We start from the raw sequence: 14,558 nt of genomic DNA on the forward strand, positions 1-14,558 counted from the left end.
TGGATGGCAGAGCCTAGAACTCACCCCTGGTACAGTGACAAGAGACGAACTCAGTGGTTATGTTATGTTATGTTATGTTAGGCTATTAACATTTGTAAAGCGCACGTTCGCCCAAAGGCATCATGGCGCTGGAAAGGAAGCTACCCAATCGAACAAGACCAATGGAGTGGTCGGGCTTAGAACAGATTAGTTGTCAACGCTCTTCTGAATCCAAGATGGTTAACAGTGACCCTAAGAGATACAGGGAGGCTGTTCCAAAGTTTGGCCGCGGCAACAGAGAAGGCTCTACCTCCGAGCCTTTCCCATGTTAAACCTAGGGATATTAAGCAGGTTAGAAGTGGCAGAGCGGAGGTCCCTGTCCGGACGGTATCGGGTAAATTTAAGCTGCAAACATTCGGCTCCCTGACCATGAATTGCCCGATGAACAATGCACAGAGATTTAAAATGAATTTGCTGGTTCACCGGGAGCCAATGCTGTTGGCGAAGGACTGGCGTGATGTGGGCACCATAAGGGAAGCCAGTGGCCAGCCTAGCAGCAAGGTTCTGCATACGCTGAAGGCGGTGTATAAGACCGATAGGTTGAGACAGATAGAGCGGATTGCAATAGTCCAGTCGTGTGAGGACTAGCGCGGCCACCACAGGGGGGCGGAGGGCTTCCGGGATCAAGGGCATGACCCTCTTGAGGATTTGAATCTGGTGGTGGGTGGACTGGCACACGGCCGTGACCTGGTTAGACATCGACAAAGAAGCGGAAAGGATAACTCCTAAGTTCTTTACTTTACTAACTGTATTGGGTAACGGGCCCAAGGCAGAGGGTGGTGAATGGTGTGCTGTCAAAGCGGCCATAAGGAAAATAATAATATACGGTCAAGGGACTTGCGAGACGTAAATAGGGGCTCCCAGATTTAACGGTTTGGTATAAAAATTGGTATTCCAAGAAAATATCGGAAAACAAATGCTGAATGCGAGTTTTCTGCGCATTTGGCAGTTATGAAAATGCAGAAATCTGATTTTACTGAATGGGGAGAGCGTGGGGTGCGGGGGTTTCCCGCTTTCTCAATGGTCGGTAAAATGGGATTCAGGAGTTGCGGGGGTGTCCCCCGCTTCCATTACATGGATGGCGGGGTACAATAAAGTTCTGAAAAAAACCCACAAATGAAGGGCCCTGGAGCACCAGTTCTGGCCCACGCTGGGAAAAAGGAACTGACGCCGCAGGGGGAGAGGGGAGAAGAGGCATGGGAAAGAAGTGTGCCGCCGAAAAGTAAGTAGGGGTAAATGGTTAGCGGTTAAGGGGGGTTCAGGAGAAATAACTGGGAAATATGAAGCCTAAAATGTACCTAAGATGCCTGCAATTACCTAAAACCTATAAGAACTCTTTAACTGAGTACATTTTTATGTAAATGCATGTATGCAAATGCCATGCTGTAACTACCTAAGATGACCTTGATATAAGTAACCAACGCCGTGCTACCTGAGGGTTTGGGCGTTTAACCAAATGCAATAAATAAATAAATAAATAAATAAATAAATAAAAGTGATCTATGTGATCACTGCGCTGTGACCTTTTGAGATTTGACATTTTCGTTGTCAAAATTTCAAGACGTGCAGTGATCACATAAATACTAACAATTAAATAAACTAATGAATAAGCACCTCAGGGATAGATGCAGTTGTGGCAGAATGCATTGTTTTGGTAGCGTTTGAAGTACAACATTTTTGCATACATAGCCAATCTTTCTTCATGTTCATTAATATTTATAGCGCCACACATTGATTAAAGTTTGTTTGTGCAAAGAGATCTAAGGCTCCTACAAAATAAGAGTATCTGAGAAGAAATGAGGGACCTCATCCTCCTGGCAAAGCATTTGGAGTGGAATGTGATCACTCAATCTTGAATTGTAGAGGTTGAACATTCATCATTTGGAATCTATGGGCATCATCACAACTTTGGCGGTAACCCATAAATCCGGCGGTCGTGCTATTACCGCCGGATTTAAGGGTTCCCCAAATCAGGACTTCAGCGGATTTCCCCCCAGCTCTTGGCTGGGGGGAAATCCGCCGAAAATGTGTGCTATAACCGCTGGCGGGAAATCCGCCGGCGGTAGGAGCGCAAATTTTCCCCATTGAGCCCAATGGGGAATGGGGCATTCCCGAATGGGCTCAATGGGGAATGGGGATTAACATTACCACCAAACTCGTGATCCGGCGCTATTAGCGCCGGGGAGTTCGGCAGTAGGGCTAATACCGGCGGCGTAATACCGCCGGCGTTACCGCCAAAGTCGTGATCAGGCCCCATGTCAAAGAGATCCGCCCAATACACATCCTGTTCATCATACTATAAAGCAAAGGCCACTCCACACTGTCAAGTGCCTTTTGAACCTCTCGCAGCCAGTCTTGAGAACATCCTGTTGATTTCACAATGTAGAGTGGCAAGGCAGCCCCAATGGGGATTAAGATGGTACATTGGGATTGCAGTATCCACTGGAGTGATGAGACCTCCTCTTTTTAGACCAGCACTTAATAGCATCAAAGGCATATTCCTAATCAGGCTTGATGCCATGCACCCAGCAATGGACACAATGCATCATTTGGGCAAGCGTTGTTGCCAGGATGTCAATTCAGTGATTATTGGTGCAGAGTAAATGATCCATACAGTACATGGTCCTGCAAAATGGTGCAAAATGAGGCATTTACTTCTGATCACTGGAACTTTCTTTTTAAAAAAAACATCCATTTAATGCAAGTTTTAGAATTAATTTGTATGTGCTACAAGGACATGCCGGACAAGTTAGTTTGAAATAATGACATGCAGAATGAAATCGATACAATAAAGACAAACAGACAGGATATGGATAACACAGTGATTGGTGGGATTGAGGGTTTTCAGTAGTATTGTTTTATAAAAAAAAAAACTGCAGTGCAGTAAATGAATTGAAACCAATTCATAAGTTGATGACCGCATTCTTGAACAAACAAAAAAAAGCTTTCCGCTTTGATTTCAAACGAATTCCTGTTATTAAAAGGATTTTGTTACATTTGAAAACTTCCACAAATTTCATAAGATTTTACATTTTATGAAAAAAAATGCACCTGCATTTTCAATATACAGTCTTACTAAGTGGCATTAGTCCAGAGTAGCTTTGCATCACCATCAGGTGGCAATGTGCTCACCTGGTTTTCCAAGCAGTGTTTCAGAATGTTGATTCGATAAAGCGCTTCAACTCTGCTAACTGCAAAGTTGAACAGGGAGGGGGTCATTCGACAGTAGAAGTTCTCTTATCCGGCAACCCATCATCTGGGATGCCGAACTGACCAGCAGCTCTCACTGAAAATAAGTGTACCCTTCAGGTAAACAAAATGCCAGAGAACTAAGTTTCAACGGAGTGGTGATCGAGAAAATGGATAGCAGAATTCCAGGAAGCTCCGTTACCAGATGTTGTGTCTTGTCTCCAAGATCGCTTTCATCGGGATTGCCAACATTTAGTAATATGTCATATTTTGATATCCAGTTCCATTGATTCCCCGAATGGTGCCAGACACCAGAGTTCTTACTGTTTATACATTTTGATTTAAATAATACATTCCATAACTTTCCAGTACACGGGCACTTTCATAATTGCAATGTGGCAGACTCTCCAGGCACTCTGCGCTGTCATTGGCTCACTAAATAGAAATGACAGGCCGTGGAAACAGGCTGTTGCTTTTAGGAAACTGTCCCGCCCCACACGCTCCCCTTTGCTAATGAACATGAAAGTACATTTCCTGCAATGCTAGTCTGTCATCACGGACATTCTGTTGCAGCTTCCATCGAGGTGGTTGGCGTCACCAGAGAACGCTAACAAGAACATGCTATGTTATGTTAATTGCATTCATACAGCGCACGTTCACACAAAGGCATCTTGGCGCTACCCCATCTCTAAGCAGGCAAGATTTTCCATATAGCGTCAATACAAGGAAATCCATCTTGGATTCTGGACAAGCAAGCAATGTTCTGTTTGGTCTTCACTCAGTTAGCTGTAGTTCAAAACTATAGTCCTGTTTAAAAAAAAAAAAAATGGGGTCAAAAATGACTTTTTCCAAGACCTGCTGATTCTTGCATCTAGGGATCAGCCAGTTTCCTCTACGTTGAGGCACGCCGAGCTACTCTGCAACCATTGGCTTGACAGGACTATGGCTCTCCTGCATATAACGGATGTCGCAATTGGCTGGATGGTCATCAAAAGTAGCTGTAAACGTCCATATAGAGAAAGCCATGTACAATTCCAAACAGAAGACTGTGGCTATAAGATATTTGGCCATATACAGAGACTCACAAAACACGTGCATGCAAATCAGATCCGAGAACACTCATAGAACGCTCTTCACAATTCATCAAGGCCGAACAATCAGTCTCAGCGCCAGTTTCGACAACTTCTTAATTTCGCTGTCACTGAACCTTCAATTAAAGATCACTCAATTAACGAAGTGGAGTTAGAGGTTTTCAGTAACCCTTTGAGCCATGGGTTATTTTACATTTATTTACTGTATGTACAAACACATTAAAGGACGTTTACATATAAACAAGTAAGCAAAAAAAGCCATCGGGCTATTTACAATAATTGAAGAAGAAATGTATCCAGCTTTACAAGGTTTTACATGAGCGCGCTGAGGAAATAGACGTACAGCGCGCGCACAATGCATCCTATGGCGTTCATCTCTAAGAGGGAGTCAGGCTGTATGAAAAGCAACTCACCAATATCTTGGCTGAGAACAGTACGAGGACTCAAAAAAACCTTTGGTTGCAACTCAATGTAAGGCAAATATTTGACATAATCGAAGCTCGATTCTCTTACACATTTTCAACACAGCAGGAAAAGGGAATTTGATTTAAGCATCAGACCACAAGGTGCATATACTTTTCTTTAAATCTGCGGGGAATCAGCTTTACCTGTTACTAGTTCAGGGTATCTAACAGCACCCCACCAAATTCTGACAGCATGTTTTATTGACTAAACAACATCTAATATTTCCTGATCTACCTCTTAAATTTGGAATTTGCAAGGTTAGCTACCAAGGTGAAAACCTCACTTAGATATGACATGGAAATAATCTCCAGGTTTTCCCTAGAGAATCCCAACCTACCGAATGATCAAAATCCTCACTCAGGGTTTTAGTTCAATATTATGATGGAATAAAAATATATCCAGAGCACATTTGGTGATTGCAATAAGATCTGAAAAGCATTTGTTTTTATTCACACGAGATGATACCACTTTTACCATGTGTCATACAACTAAATATACACACGTACATATGACATGCATGTATATATAAACACGTGTCATATATGTGTGTGTGTGTCAAATCAAATATGGTAAATCTAAATATCAGAAAGATGTGATTTGCCTTAGAGTACCCCGTCACAGTGATTCAGCATTGGATCAAGTATAGGAAAGCCGGCCACCACTGTTTGAAAGAGCTGCACTGGAGTAAAAAAGCGCTTAACCATGCATAGCCACTTTGTTGAACAAACAGTTTAAAAAACAACTCTTGGTCCAATGACAAATCAGTCTTCAAATCACCAGTTTGGGGGCACACTTCTCTGTGGCTGATGGCCATTGTTGTGCTATAACTGTACATTTTGACCATCAAAGATTTCCACCTTCCCTACTATGTCTTTTTCAATTGAAATCATACATTCCATATTAATTCTGGATCTAAAGAATTGTGTCTCCTTTTTATGCTATTGTACTGTAATCTTCTCAGAATTGCTTGCAACGATTGAATCCTTTTGGATATTTGTTGCCAGTGGATATCATTTGCCAGTCTTTTAAAGTAATAATTCAGCATGGTTTTCTACTTTTGGTTTCTGGTGGCAGGATATAAACTCAAATTCTTTAAGCAAAGGACTGCTGCCATCTAAGAAATTGCTTCAATGCAACCTCTTGCTATGGGATTTTAATGCTTTGTATTTTATGCTAAATTGGACACTGTGGCCCACTCATAGTCCTTTCGTTCCCCTCCCACTGCCAGTCATTCAGTCGTATGACATTTAGGGTGGATGAAAATGTCTCTATGTTTGTCCTACCAAAATGGTATTGTTTGCTATTTACAATATAGTCATTTATAATTGTTTTAACGTCTTAACACCATTAGCCAACAGTTGGTACTGTCTGGAATGTTAGCTTTCAAGTTTGCAATCTATTGTTCTTGAACATTGTGAAAACAATATCTTCATACATAAAACAGTTGATCAATTGAACAATTCTAGAACTAGCGCAAATATGTACATAAACATTTGTGGAAACAAGTCATTATACATTTATGATAGCTAAAGTACATTTAAATTAAGTATGTTGAATTCATGGATTGCCACAAGTATGCGGAAATGCTGAAATGTATTTGGAAAACAAGCGTCTATTTACTTTGTATGCTAGTTTATTGTATATTGCAATGTTTTTAGTTTCCGCACTTTTTATAATAGAAACTTGGCATGCATCTAAACTTTTTTTAAGTTTTGCATTTTATAACTGAAATGCACCATGCATTGAAACTTTTTAATAGACATATTTCTTTGCATATCAACTTGAAAGGTTCACTTGTAATCTTCTGTGTTAGCACATTAAACTACTGCAGGTCAATAGTTATTATAATGGGACCAACATTAGAAAATCTGCCTACATCTAATTTTTTAAATGATGGTTATGAAACACGTGGAACAGAGAAGCTTGTGGAATGTTCAGGTGCACTGGATTAAATCAAGATGTGTGCTCACACTGCTCCTTGCACACATGAAAGCATGCTCCGTTCCCACCACTCGCCCATCAATAACCTGAATTCCGCAGTTACATCAGTATGCAAAGATCTTTCCTGGTAATCGATCTAAGTAGTTATGAAAGAAAAAAGGAAATTCATACAACAGTGTGTATTTCTTGGCACGTCCAAATCGTAAGCTCCTGGGGCATTTCACAGGGTGACTATCCAGTGTCACAGGAAATGAGCATCTATGGCAACCTTTCATTGATTCAATAGCGGGGAATTTCCTACTGGGAGTAAGTTAGTAGTAAGGACATAACGGATACTAATAAAGAGGATACACCTAGAATGTAGACATGCTTCCTATACCTTGAACCGCGAGCAGTACTCGGGCACCTCTGACACCGAATTGAAAGAAAAATGGGAAGCGGGATTAAGAATTATCAGGTTAGCCTTACACTTTCAGATATGATCTCCTTCACATGAGTTAGGCACTGGTTCGGGGATTTACGTCCGTCAATACAAAAGTGGGAGAGAGAAGAGGCATGGTTGTGGGGGTCATGCGTTCATACTTTAATGTTCCCTTTACTGTACACCCAGAGGTATTTCTACACCAGATAATTCTGGTCCTTCGTTTGTTTCAATGATAAAGAAGAGACTAAATCATCCACATCCACACATTGGGGATGTTTCAATTTCCTATAGACCCAAGTGCACATGCGTAATACTTAGTTGACTCTCACCGTGCAGGATGGTTGACTAAAAGTGCATGTTCATGTAGGACTTCCCTACGCATAAGCAAATAAGTGGCCCGATCAGACGACAAAGTTGATTTTGTACGTCAGTTGATGTCCGTTATCCCATGCGTATAGCACTTTCTCCTTGGGGTTGTAATCGATCTGGGTTGTGAAGGAGTACTCGTTGATGAAAGGCAACTTAGGGTCCGCTTCAGTGTCTGTGTGAGTGTCGAAGGCATACGAAATCTGCCCTTCCTTTTGGTTGTAGACGTCCACTGCATAGAGAATGCCGCAGATGATGAAACAGTTTCCGTAGGAGTTGCGCTTGAGGCCAGTCTTCCAAGTGGTCTCCTTCTTTACCGAGAGGTCATTGGGGTCGAGTTTGCTGATGACGATGACCTCGTGCTGAGAGTAGTCATAGTCCGAGGAGGGGTAGATGACCCAGAGGCCACTCTCATCAACGGCAAAGTCGATGTCCGAGTGGCCCCTCCACTTCCAAGGTGTGGTGTCTTCGTAGACAACGTCGTGCAGGAGGGACCAGGCGGACACAAAGCGTTGCTTCAGGTCGTACTTAATGATGTTCTTGGTGAAAGCTCTGTTGTAGTAGAAGGCTCCTTGGTACACCACGTGGCCCGTCCCAATCCAGTTGTACGGAAGCTTATACAAATTACTCCACCGTCCTGAAATACACACAAAGAAATACATCTTTTTAGTAAACAATCTTTCTACAAAAAGACATTTATTTCTTCTGCTTTGAAGTATGCATAATCTTCAGATGTTATGGAGCACTGTTGCTCCAAACCGGAAATGGTGCAATGCTTTCAAGTTCAGGCGACAACAAAGGAATCTAAATGTTATGGTGAGCTCATTCGCATCTGGTGGCCAACAAAGGCATGGCTCCTGGTGGGGCTTCCTGCAATACAAAGAGAGCATCATCCGCTCCAGCTAAAATGTATTTAGGAGGCCAGACCACCTGCAGAGCATGGAGATAAATGACTGGACTACAAAAGTCACGCACCACCCGAAAACGGAAACCGTTAAACAAAATAAGCTGGTGAATCCAAAAATAACCCTGAATTTTAACAAAATTACTGATGTAATCCTTTTAGTAGCTAAAGCATTAGACATGTGTATACATGAACATTTTGGCAAATTGGTCAAAGTAATTTAATGTTATCAATGCCTTGCTGGGAGGGCGGGATTCTAAATATCAAAATATTGTCATCGGTATGAAGGGGAATAGATAAAAATGTCTAGGGTGCTTTCGAATCTGGATCGAACTTGTCAACTTTTTGATAGGCACAAATGGGACATGAAAGGGTATTTTATTTTTTAAATGTAGTAACATACTTTAAGTCTCTAAGCTAGCGTTTCTCTGTCCACAATTCTTTGCTTACAAATTCAAGGTGCCCTGAGATAGTGGTTTTCTATTTGTGGTGTCGATGAAACACTTAATAACAAAATTGAAAATAGGTGTGAAATGGAAGAGACGTCCCAGCTGAAGTGGCGGAACGGGACTACTGTAGCAGTGGTGTTTGCACGAGAGCAGAGCCGCTAACTGGTAAGTAAAGTAGTTGTGGACTAGTGGTTAAGTGTGGAGATATGGAAAAGGACAGCAGGGCCCCGATCCCTTCTTCTTCAGTTGACCAAACTGTGTGATCTTGGGTAAATAGCTTTACTTCTCTGTGCCTGATGTTCCTTATCTGACAGAATTGGTGAGCACATACAAACAGGCCACAACACTATTAAGGATGATGGATATAATTAAACATGCATTGGTCACTAACAATTGGTCAACTGTGATACTAACATTATACATTTCGAACGCTTCACAATCTGAGAGGCTTTAACAAGTCGCCATGGCACTGCCTCTAACTTGTGCCAAAGGGCCGTTACCAGGCAGTAAGGCCCTCTTTCGGGGTATGGATTGCAAATAGCACCATGGGCTTGCGAGCCTGGAAGCTGATTTTTTTTTTTTAAGGGAATTTGGCTTAAAAAAAGATAAACAAAGATGTCCACATGCACATAGAAAATAAGTCCCTTTTCTATGTTCATGGCAGTGGCTAGGGACCTGCAATGGATGAAACTGCAAGTTGAGTGTGGGGGCAGCCTGGTAGGCACAGGGAAAAAATGGCAGCATGAAGAATGGGCAACTATGGCCTGCCTGAAACGCGAGCCTTAACATATTGTAAAGCCCGCATTCTTGGCCACACGATAAGCTGGTGTCTCACTCCCAGGTGCTAATGATAAACACTGAAGCTTCCCTAATCATTACCTCTTTTGGGAGGTAATGATTAGGGAAGGAGGTCACTGTAGGTTGTAAGAATATATCACAGTGCAGTTCTGGCATCATAATGCCTTCTACTAGACACACACACCGGATATTAAAGGCATCTACCAATCACAATAACAAGAGCTGCTTAGGTCTTTAATAAATGACACAGGACTTTATTACAGAAACTTTCCACTGGTGCAAGAGCAGTTTTACATGGTACTGGAAGTATGGTAAGAATGTGTCCTAATGTTAGTCTCGTTTCCTAGTAGAACCGCATTTGCCCATCTGACTTCATTTAGCATGTTGCCTCCAAGCCACTCCAGGGCCCGATCAGCTGAGAGTGGACTGCTACCAGAAGTGAACCCGTGCTATAAAGGGGGGTGGGTTTGACTCCAGAGCACGTTCCATATAGGTGTGTCTCATAGAAATAGCTACAAAAGGACGTTGAGGCAAGGTGGGTACGCTAGAAAGTGGAGAACGCCCACATCAGAGGTTTACCCATCAGAGGGCAGTTTGCTTGTGACATCAGATGCTGGTCTCAAGGATATTGTAGGATAAAGGTCTACGGTGCTCGTAGTCTTTCTTCTATGTTTCTTGTGTCTGAATTTGGTGCAAAAGGAATGTGAACATTACAAGTCACCCAGTGTTGTACAAACTGATAATGTCACTTAACCTTTGACCTCGATCCTCTATATACTTGAAAGTTTATTCCATGAATTATATGGTCACTATATAGTACAATGAATGACCTTAATCTCATATAGATTATACATGAGAGCTATAATATATTCTGTTTTTTTTCACAAACTTGCCAGTATGCCATCTCTTGCCCATCTCCTTTGTCAAACCCTCTTCTTTCTGTTCCAGTCCCATGAATGTGTCCATCCTTTATGTGATGCTTCTACGCGCGTTTTAACCTAAACCCATAATCCAAGTGGCCCATAAAGTTCTTTAATGGAATTGTAAAACTGTGCAATGCCCGTATTGTTGATGCATAATTCCATTGCATTCCCTGTGGTCTTGATTACAGCAGAGTACTTGTACCTCCACACATCTACAGGTCTGGCACAAGGGCTTGTGTTGCCTTAGGCCAGGGTTCTGCAACCTTAGGCTCTGCAGATGCTTCGGACTATGACTCCCAGGATCCCTCATCATTGACTGCAATGAATAGTGCAGATGGGAGTTGGAGTCTGCAACATCTGACTTTGGCCAAGTGATGTTTGCTCACTATATTCCATTAGGGATAGAATCTTTGCTCGTGGTACAAGACTTGTGGCATCCCAAATGGAGTCACCCTAATCATCCTCCTAGCCTTTCCTTACCATAGAATCAAACTATTTTATAAAAATGATCCTCTGAAACTAAAGGGTGAGTGTGGCTTGTCCTCAACACACACTACCAAGAAACCGACTTGCGCACAGTACTCGGGTGCTATCAACCTGCACACATCAACACAGCAACAAACTATCCTGCATTCCCCCCCTCTTACTTCACCCAGCCCCCTGCTTTTCAGATCTGCCAGAGCGCCTGGAGGCCATGCCAATGGCAGCTGTGTGCTTTATAAATCCTACTAGCATAACATTACTTTGTATATATCAATGTGTCTGTACGTACCCCAAACTCAGCAAACATCTCCTCGGCAACACCAGCGGCGCCCCCTCGATTCTATGGGCCTCATTACACGGTAGGCGGTAAGGGTTTACCGGTACCGGTATTTTACCGGTACCGGTAAACCCTTACCGCCTTACTACGAGGTCCCTTTGCGGGTTGGAGAATTTAACGCCTGCTTTTTGCAGGCGTTAAAAACCAACCCGCAAAGGGACCAGGGAGCTAATTATGGTACCGCAATTTGCGGTGCCGTAATTAGCACCTTCCCCATTCCCATTATGCCCTATGGGGCAAAAATGGGAATGGGGAAGGGCAATGGGGGAAGAGGGAATTACCGCCCCACCAACCTTGGAATAGGGCGGTAATTCCCCTTTCCACCAATGCGGTGCCGGTATTTTACCGGCATGGACCAAGGTGCTAACAGCACCTTGGTCCACCGCCGTCCGTGTAATGAGGCCCTATATCTCCGGAAGGAGTTCAAGACCCTCCTCTTCCAGGAATGGCTCCTTCTTAACACCTAGGCACACAAACCCTCCACACCCGCCTAACCCGAGACATGGTGATCTGATCCCCATGGTTTCCCCCCCTGGTTGCTTCGAGACACCTTGCAGCCATGTGCCCCCCCCTGCTCCCTGCTGTTAGCTCCCCGCTCCCTTGTTTCTCTGCTTCGCTCACCCTGTTCTTCTCCATATGATATGTAAAGCGCTTCGTTGCTAGGTCAACGCTCAATAAATACCCTCATAATAATAAAAATAATCACAATGTGAGGGTGATTGCTATGCCGCCTGGATCCGCGCCACACTGGTCATTTTAATTTTGAATATTTCAAGAGGGCACAAGTTAGATGTATTTGTTGATCAAATAGTCAACCTAGCCATGCATTTTGATTATTTATTTGAATTTGTAAAGCGCACTTGCAGCCCGTAGGCATCGAGGCGCTGTTGCATAAGAGTGTCTTAGTTACAGGAATATTACTTATGCCAATATTGATCCATTCCATTAGGGAGACGGTAGTCCGGGCCTGGTCTTAACTGTGCATTTTGGCACTTGTAATCCTAGATTTATAATGGAGAAATCCAGGACTACATGTCCCAGACTTTAAAGTTAAAATCAGGACTGGACTAGCATCTCCCACATGGAATTGATCATGTTGGAAAAGATACAGTTAAAAAAGAAGCCCCCCTTTCTGCTCTTCAAGTATAAATCAATCTCTGTCCTGATTGCACACTTTCGATCTAAAACAGTTTTAACCCCTTAAGTGCCAAGGACGAGTATGATGGTCCTTTTTGCATAGACTTCAACAGGCACTTCTTGGAAATCCGGTGGACGTCTTTGTGGATTTCTTGTTTTGAAAAAAAAACCTAGTTTGCTCTTTATCTTGGCAAGGAATGCTGACTGTATTAAGATTCATGTGACCCCTTCCCCCAACCTTGATAGTCTCTATAAAAACAATATCTAGTCCTGGAGGGGGGTTGGCACGGCTTCTACAAATATAGTCTCACAGCCGGGCAAGGCACATAAGCAACATGCAGGTGTCTTTGGAAAATAAACAAAACACTCTTTGTATTGGCAGAAAAATGTGTGGTCCAAGCAGGAGGGAGGGGGGGCGGGGGACATGCAGCACGCAGGGCCCCGCTCTGTTCTTCCAATCATGTTTATTTATTACCCCACCTACCCGCATTCTTTTCCAATTGCTTTGCAGTCACATTTCTTAAACACTGAGTTTCCTTTCCTTGGAAAGGCATCTAGAAGGCAGTCCACTGTGAATTGGCCTCATGTAGGGCAGGCGTAAGGGCCTTTTAACACTTTCAACTGAAATGGGCCCCACTCCTTGAGGGCCCCGGGGGACTATGTGAAAGAACTTTTAACAGCGTTTGGTACGTGGAGGTCAAGGACTTCATCTCCCCGATTCCTGTCTTTCTTTGTTCTGCAGTGCAGGGGACAATCAACATGTTGCTTAATGATCTGTGTGCTACATGGGCCCTGATGTGCCCTGGCATTGCTTTAGCCCCCATTTCTCTCCAGAGTCAAAATGCAAGCTGAGGCTGTGCCCGTGCGCAGCCGCGGAGGAAGACACCATTTTAGCGCTATGCCAGTCTAGGAAACGAGTAAGGAAGTTGCCCAAAATTGTGTGAAGTAGGAGAAATAAAACATAATTTTCTTAGCATTCTTCCCATTCCTCATGATATATTGCTTTTGGATTGGATTAGATCAGTGCACCGGACATACAAAATTGGACCAATAGAAACTGCTTGTGCAGGAAAAAAAAACATGACATACCTTTATTCCACTGAATTTTTCCTTTTGAAAACCCTAAACTAGCCAAGATCAATGCATTTGTTTTTTAAATATATATGAGGGGTTTCTGACGGAAGGCAAGCGGTCCCCTAAAACATCGGGCCTCATTATGACCCTGGCGGTATGGGTTTAACGGCGCCGGTAGAGCTGCCAGTGCTGTTAAACCCATACTGCCGCATTACGAGGTTCCCTCGCGGGACCCGCTCTGGATGTCTGGTCAGACCAGACGTCCTTTGCGGGTCCCGCGAGGGGCCCAGCATGCTAACAACGGGCCCGCCATTAACGTGCCCGTTGTTAGCATGCTTCCCATTCTCATTGAGCTCTATGGGGGCTCAAATGGGAATGGGGATGGACCAGGTCCGGGTTCCCTGAATGGGGAAATACCGGGCCCTCCAAGGTCGGAATGGCCCGGTATTTCCCCATTCAGGGAACCCGGACCTGAGTTTGGAGGCAGCATGCCTTTATTAAGGGCATGGCTACCTCCAAACTCGTAATGAGGCCCATCATCTTGGAATGGCCCCCATTCATCTTCAGCTGACCCTGGAGCGTGGGGCACACAATTCTCTGTTGAAAGCCATTTCGCACCCAAGGAAGTGCGATGAGCCAATCAGGTGGCTGGAACAGCAGGTGAGAATAAACATTCGCCGCCCGCCGTTCCAGTCACCCAAGGCCTTTCGCTTGGTGTTGGCATTTCTTTTTGTTTTTGAAATGTGGGGCGGCAACAGGGAGCCCTCCCCCCAAACTAACCCAACCTCTTCCGCACCCACTCCTTCCCAACCCACTTGCCTGCTGGACTAGAACTTAGAGCTCTGGTTCAGATCTCCTCCCACTCCCGGCCACCGCCATAGAAATGGAAAAGGGACCTAATCCCTTTTCCTACGTGCGTAGGCCATCTTTTTTTCTTT

At 43.7% G+C, this 14,558-nt stretch overlaps 1 protein-coding gene across 1 annotated transcript in view; it reads right to left on the bottom strand.

Moving 5' to 3' along the window:
* Nucleotides 1-4,470: 4,470 nt before the first annotated feature.
* Nucleotides 4,471-14,558, bottom strand: part of OLFML2A (olfactomedin like 2A) — a 243,460-nt gene continuing 233,372 nt past the window's right edge. Inside the window, exon 8 of the mRNA XM_069609445.1 lies at nucleotides 4,471-8,152. Coding sequence (XP_069465546.1) covers nucleotides 7,551-8,152 — 602 coding nt within the window. The 3' untranslated portion in view covers nucleotides 4,471-7,550. The remainder of the gene's footprint in view (nucleotides 8,153-14,558) is intronic.

Source organism: Ambystoma mexicanum, chromosome 8, assembly GCF_040938575.1.
Source record: "Ambystoma mexicanum isolate Mex_15411 chromosome 8, UKY_AmexF1_1, whole genome shotgun sequence".
Taxonomy (NCBI): Eukaryota; Metazoa; Chordata; class Amphibia; order Caudata; family Ambystomatidae; genus Ambystoma; species Ambystoma mexicanum.